At 53.1% G+C, this 6,974-nt stretch overlaps 1 protein-coding gene across 1 annotated transcript; it reads left to right on the forward strand.

The window, feature by feature from the left end:
* Positions 1-200: 200 nt before the first annotated feature.
* ACTA1 (actin alpha 1, skeletal muscle) lies at positions 201-3,088 on the forward strand. The gene is made up of 7 exons (XM_033196073.1): positions 201-348; positions 1,212-1,352; positions 1,459-1,783; positions 1,902-2,063; positions 2,148-2,339; positions 2,431-2,612; positions 2,691-3,088. The coding sequence occupies exons 2-7, from the start codon at positions 1,224-1,226 to the stop codon at positions 2,832-2,834; spliced, it is 1,134 nt and encodes a 377-aa protein (XP_033051964.1). The 5' UTR covers positions 201-348; positions 1,212-1,223; the 3' UTR covers positions 2,835-3,088.
* The last annotated feature ends 3,886 nt before the right edge of the window (positions 3,089-6,974 follow it).

Below are 6,974 nucleotides of genomic sequence, written 5' to 3' on the forward strand. Positions count from 1 at the left end.
GGTCAGGAGGGGCCAACCCGCTAGGGAGACACTCCATATACGGCCCGGCCCGCGTTACCTGGGACCGGGCCAACCCGCTCCTTCTTTGGTCAACGCAGGGGACCCGGGCGGGGGCCCAGGCCGCGAACCGGCCGAGGGAGGGGGCTCTAGTGCCCAACACCCAAATATGGCTGGAGAAGGGCAGCGACATTCCTGCGGGGTGGCGCTGAGGGAGTGCCCGCGGGCTATATAAAACCTGAGCAGACAGACAAGCGGCCACTGCAGCGGACAGCACCAAGTGAAGCCTCGCTTCCCTCCCGCGGCGACCAGGGCCCGAGCCGAGAGTAGCAGTTGTAGCTACCCGCCCAGGTAGGGCGGTAGTTGGGAGGGGACAGGGGGACAGGGTAATATCGAGGGGAACCTGAAGAACTCCGGGGCAGAACCCAGTCGGTTCACCTGGTCAGCCCCAGGCCTGTGCCCCGAGCGCTGTGCCTCGTCTCCCGAGCCACATGCGCTTTAAAAAGGAGACAAGACAGCCTCTGGAAATTAGACGTCTCCAGATTTTTCTCTAGCCCCTCTGGGCTGCTTTATGCGGCATGTAGGATGTGCCTAGGGAGATAAACGGTTTTGCTTTAGTTGTCGCCAAGGCAGTTGCCTTCCGAACTAGCGCTAGAGCTAATGAGCGAGCAGCCAGGACCACCCACGCTGGGTTTCCAACAGGCAAAAAGGCCCTTTCTGAGTTTGAAATGTCGTAGGGTTCCTAACAGGTCACTCTTCCCTGGATGGGGTGCCAATGCCTTTCCCATGGGCATCTCCTTCCACCCTCACGCTGGCCCAGCGAGCAGGCAGTGCCCAGGCCTTATCTTCCTGGGTGACAGATGTGGTCAGGGAGGTGCAGAGAGCATGGGCACCAGCGTCCAGCTCCTGGAGCAGGTTTCAGGCAGGGAGGGCAGACAGGTCTTGGGGGACATGTTCCCCTGGCTGTGTGGACAGAGGACTTCTCAGTGTGGTCTCACGACCCTGTGCCCCTTTTCCTGGTGCAGGGCAGCCCTTAGCCAGGGGCAAAGCTCAGGAAGAGAACCCCTGGTCGCCGCCCTGGCAGAATTTGAGTGGTTCTGGTAGGGGATATCCCTAGGTTCCTGGGGAGGGAGGACGTCGGGGCCGGCCAGGTCTCCCCCGCTGCCGCTGAGACGTCTGCGCTGATGCACCGCGCGGTCTCCTTGTCCTTGCAGAAACTAGACACAATGTGCGACGAAGACGAGACCACCGCCCTCGTGTGCGACAATGGCTCCGGCCTGGTGAAAGCCGGCTTCGCCGGGGATGACGCCCCTAGGGCCGTGTTCCCGTCCATCGTGGGCCGCCCCCGACACCAGGTCAGGCTGCCGCTCCGCGGAGGGAGCCGGGTCGGGGTCACCGCGTAACCCAGCCTGGTGCCACCCGGAGCGGCGTTAATGGGTGCGTGGTGTCTCGGATCCGCAGGGCGTCATGGTTGGTATGGGTCAGAAAGACTCCTACGTTGGCGACGAGGCTCAGAGCAAGAGAGGTATCCTGACCCTGAAGTACCCCATCGAGCACGGCATCATCACCAACTGGGACGACATGGAGAAGATCTGGCACCACACCTTCTACAACGAGCTCCGCGTGGCCCCCGAGGAGCACCCCACCCTGCTCACCGAGGCCCCCCTCAATCCCAAGGCCAACCGCGAGAAGATGACCCAGATCATGTTTGAGACCTTCAACGTGCCCGCCATGTACGTGGCCATCCAGGCCGTGCTGTCCCTCTACGCCTCCGGCAGGACCACTGGTGAGTGCCCCCTGCGCCCAGGCCCCTCTCCCGTCCCCGCCCCCGCCCCCGCCCCTAGCGCTGAGCGCCCAGCCTCGGCCTCGCCCCCAACGACTCACTCACTCCCGCGCGCGCACAGGCATCGTGCTGGACTCCGGCGACGGCGTCACCCACAACGTGCCCATCTATGAGGGCTACGCGCTGCCGCACGCCATCATGCGCTTGGACCTGGCGGGCCGCGATCTCACCGACTACCTGATGAAGATCCTCACTGAGCGCGGCTACTCCTTCGTGACCACAGGTGCGCGGAGCCCCGGCACCCCGGGAGGGAGGGCCGGCGGTGGGCCCTGAGTGAGGGCTCCTCTCCTGCTTCTACCCTACGCAGCTGAGCGCGAGATCGTGCGCGACATCAAGGAAAAGCTGTGCTACGTGGCCCTGGACTTCGAGAACGAGATGGCCACGGCCGCTTCCTCCTCCTCTCTGGAAAAGAGCTACGAGCTGCCAGACGGGCAGGTCATCACCATCGGTAACGAGCGCTTCCGCTGCCCGGAGACGCTCTTCCAGCCCTCCTTCATCGGTGAGCCCCGCGCGCCCGCGCCCCGGCCCCCAGGCCCCGCCAGCCCCCGGCGCCCGGAGCTCCCGCTCACGCTCCCCTCCGCGGTCCCCAGGTATGGAGTCCGCCGGCATTCATGAGACAACCTACAACAGCATCATGAAGTGCGACATCGACATCAGGAAGGACCTGTATGCCAACAATGTCATGTCTGGAGGCACCACCATGTACCCCGGTATTGCTGACCGGATGCAGAAGGAGATCACTGCTCTGGCACCCAGCACTATGAAGATCAAGGTGGGCGGCGGCCTGCGCGGGCTGTCGGCGGGGTGGGCTCTGGGGTGAGATCTCCCCACCTCACGCTCTGTCTTGCAGATCATCGCCCCGCCAGAGCGCAAGTACTCGGTGTGGATCGGCGGCTCCATCCTGGCCTCCCTGTCCACCTTCCAGCAGATGTGGATCACCAAGCAGGAGTACGACGAGGCCGGCCCTTCCATTGTCCACCGCAAGTGCTTCTAGACACACTCCACCTCCAGCGCGCGACTTCTCAGGACGACGAATCTGCTCAATCGGCTGGCAACTGACCTCCAGCCACCCCACATTCACTTTCTTCGTAACAACTTCCTTTGTTGCCATCGTAAACTGACACAGTGTTTATAACGTGTACATACATTAACTTATTACCTCATTTTGTTATTTTTCGAAACAAAGCCCTGTGGAAGGAAATGGAAAACTTGAAGAAGCATTAAAGTCATTCTGTTAAGCTGCGTAAAGTGGTCGTGTTTATTTGCTTGGGGTGGGAGTGGAGCCGGAAGAGGGATTCCCATCCCCCCACATCCTCCTTAGTCACTTTTCACAATACCCCAAATGAATGGGCTCCCTGGAAGACAAAAGTTACAACTTCCCATGCTCCCCTGCCGGTTTCCCCAGTGGATCAGATCCATCCCAGATCACTGGCAGCTGTTGGTGGCCTGACCTGACCCTCTGGAGTGTGGCGAGGCAGCTTTCTTCCTCTGCGCAGCGCTCCCAAGAGTTGCCAGCCCTGCCGGGGCGGCCTCGGCTGGTGGCCCTGGGCCCTTCAGGCAGCGGGCGCTGACCATGGTGCTGGGGCCGGAGAGCTGTTTCTCAGAGAGCATCTCAGCTCCGCCTATGGTGTTTGCTTACTGAATCTCCAGATCTGAGAGGGGACTGTGTTCTGTATTTAACAAGTTATTTTGGTTTTGTTTTTGTTTTTAATAGAGACAGGGTCTTGCCCCTGGGTGGAGAGCAGTGGTGCGATCAGAGCCCAACTGTATCCTCTAACTGAGCTCAAGGGGTCCTCCCACCTTAGCCTCCCCAGTTGCTAATATTTTCGTATGTGCCACAGCGTCCAGCTAATTTTTTATATTTATTGTAGAGACAGAGTCTCAGGGTCTTGTTATGCTGCCCAGGCTGGTCTCAAACTCCTGGCCACAACCAATGCTTCTGCCTCAGCCCCCCAAAGTTCTGGGATTACAGGTCTGTGCCACTATGTCCAGGCTTAATAAATGAGTTTTAATTTGCAAGTGAAGACCGTCACTGTCTGTCTCCAATTGGGAAGTCCTTTGCTTCACACCAGGTGCTGCTAGTAGACAGAAACCCCCCCTCCTGCAGGGCCTGGGAAGGAAGCAAGGAAGGGCCAAGTGAGAGCTCCAGAAAGAAGGGCAGCAAAGAAGCATCAGGGAGGTGGGAAGCTGAGGCTGGCACTGGAAGATGGGGAGGTAAGCAAGGGAAGGAGGTACACCCTCCCCCCCCCGAAAAAAGTTTTAAAGGCACCAAATTTATCAACAGTTTGAATTTCTGTGGGAGAGTGCAATACCTATTCCTTAAAATGAGCTTAAAGTTTCCTAGTCAATGTTCTCAAGAGCAGTGGCCCCTAAATACAACGAATTCAGACTCAAAGTAATAAACTCGTTTGTAAGTAAGTTTATAGCTGCAAATGACAAAACAGCTATGTTATATGCCACATAGTCAAATGTTTAATCCCTCATTTTCTGGCTTATTTAAAAACTTCAGAAATCTTTGAGGCCTCCAAGGGTGTGGTACTGTCAAATCCAGATATCAAGAGAATTGATAATAATCCTAAAATTTAAGATTTTAATAAAACAATTATATAATACCATGTTCATTGAAAACCTTGTATTGTCCCACTCAGGGTGGATGAAGGTTAAAAATGGGCTAAATGCTAGTCTTTCAGAGAGATACGGCTTTTGCTGATAATACTAACCGCTATAGATATATCTGATATAATAATACACTAGCATATTGGTAATATTGAATATGCAAAGGCATATCTGAGCAAACACAACCTATACACACATAGCTTAAATAGTTCATTCGTGGCCAGGTGCAGTGGCTCACACCTGTAATCTCAGCACTTTGGGAGGCTGAGGTAGGAGGATCACGTGAAGCCAGGAGTTCGAGACCAGCCTGGCCAACATGGTGAAACCCTGTCTCTACTAAAAATACAAAAATTAGCTGGGCATGGTGATGTGCACCTGTAGTCGCAACTACTCGGTACGCTGAGGTGGGAGAATCACTTGAGCCCCAAGAGGCAGAGGTTGCAGTGAGCCAAGATTATGCCACTGAACTCCAGCCTGGGGGCAGTGAGACCCTGTTCATAAATAAATAAGTAAATTCATGCAGCCATCAGCCTGGTAAAATATCACTATTACATGTGTTAGCTGACTGTCATGCTAATGATGTTTGAACTAGAGCCCTAAATCAACTGGGATTTAAGTAAGATATGTAAGGCCTGTTTCTCCTATGATCATAATCTGTAAATGACTCATAATAGTTTAGAACTGACAGAAGTTTTCAGTATACTGTGATAGTATTTTGTCAAGTGCCGATTTTTAAAACCCATCATTGACATTACTGTTTTACCAAAATAAGTGCAAAAATTATAAATTACATGTTTTCACTGGAAATGCATGAAATCTAAAATATGTCATTTACTATTTATTTATTTTGAGATGGAGTCTCGCTTTGTCACCCAGACTGGAATTCAGTGGCTCGATCTCGGCTCACTGCAACTTCCGCCTCCTGAGCTCAAACAATTCTCCTGCCTCAGCCTCCCGGGTAGCTGGGATTACAGGTGCGCACCATGCCTGGCAAATTTTTGTATTTTTAGTAGAGACAGGGTTTCACCATGTTGGCCAGGCTGGTCTTGAACTCCTGACCTCAAGAGATCTGCCCGCCTTGGCCTCCCAAAGTGCTGGGATTACAGGTATGAGCCACCATGCCTGGCCAAAATGCCATTTCTCTTCTGACACTTCTCTAAAAGGAAACAAGCGTCTTGCATTTTATTAGTATTCCATATCTTTTCTGCTCTCATATTGGGTTGTGGCCATAGATATTTTGTAAATTGTGTTACCAGTATTAGGCCCGAAAGAGGATTTTTTCTGTGGTATGGTGTGGTCAGGAATGAATCTTTGAAAACAATCCAGAACATATACAAATATTTGTACTATGTGAGGACAGAAATAACTATTTTCTGCAGCTACACGGGTGTTTGTGGTAACAAGAACCAAGACCCTGTGTGGCAGCGCTGTGCTGGGCCCTGCAGAGGGGATTATACCACAGCGGTCTTCCCACCAAAAAGCCCTCTCAGAGCATCCATTTAGAGCTGTGAGAGAAGTGAAGGCCACAGAGATTCCCCCCACCTATTGCTTATCATGTTTCCTTAGACGTGGCAAAAGGACTCATCAAGGATCTAACTGGACTTATTTCCTTCTCATAAAAGCTCATTAAGTTGCCACTAACATTTTTCCCCACTAAATCTATATGACTAGTGCACAGGAGGAGAAAGATAGGGGAAAGAAGAAAATGGAAAGAGAAAAGGTGTCAGGATTAAAGCGTGGGACTAGGATTGAGAAAAAAGACTGAAAGGTCTCAGGACTGGGTGCACCCTGGGCTCTCTCATTTAAACCTTTGAAGATTAGAATTTGGGAGTATCAAGGTCCTTCCTGCTGCATCTGTCCCAAGGCCTATCACATTCACCTCAGATGTGGCAGAATGTACAAAGGGTTAGTGAACTATTGTATTGCTCAGCTTCTTGGTTTTTTGTTTTATTTTTCTGGAGACAGAGTCTAGCTCTGTTGCCCAGGTAGGAGTACAGTAATGTGATCATAGCTCACTGCAGCCTTGAACTCCTGGGATCAAATGATGCTCCTGCCTCAGCCTCCCAGGTAGCTAAGACTACAAGCATGTACCACCACACCGGCTAATTTTTATTTTATTTCTGTAGAGATGGGGTCTTGCTATGTTGCCCAGGCCAATCTGAACTCCTGGGCTCAACTGATCCTCCTACCTTGGCCTCCCAAAGTATTGGGATTGCAGGCGTGAGCCACCATGCCTGGACATACTGCCCAGTCTCTATGTGCAAGGGGTACAGAGAAGGCCAAGATATGTCCCATCCTTAGGAGTCTGCTGCCATGATCCTTACCACGACTAGCCTCTCATCCCTTGGCTCTTCCTGTTAAAATTCATTTTCAGGCCGGGCGCAGTGGCTCAAGCCTCTAATACCAGCACTTTGGGAGGCCGAGACGGGCGGATCACCAGGTCAGGAGATCGAGACCATCCTGGCTAACACGGTGAAACCCCGTCTCTACTAAAAATACAAAAACTAGCCGGGCGAGG

The sequence above is a fragment of the Trachypithecus francoisi genome, unplaced genomic scaffold (assembly GCF_009764315.1).
Source record: "Trachypithecus francoisi isolate TF-2019V2 unplaced genomic scaffold, Tfra_2.0 Lachesis_group5, whole genome shotgun sequence".
Classification (NCBI taxonomy): Eukaryota; Metazoa; Chordata; class Mammalia; order Primates; family Cercopithecidae; genus Trachypithecus; species Trachypithecus francoisi.

Coding starts and splice junctions, on each gene's coding strand:
- ACTA1 (XM_033196073.1), top strand. CDS start 1,224: ATGTGCGACGAAGACGAGACCACCGCCCTCGTGTGCGACAATGGCTCC. Junction 1,353..1,458: donor TGGGCCGCCCCCGACACCAG/GTCAGGCTGCCG, acceptor TCGGATCCGCAG/GGCGTCATGGTTGGTATGGG. Junction 1,784..1,901: donor CGCCTCCGGCAGGACCACTG/GTGAGTGCCCCC, acceptor GCGCGCGCACAG/GCATCGTGCTGGACTCCGGC.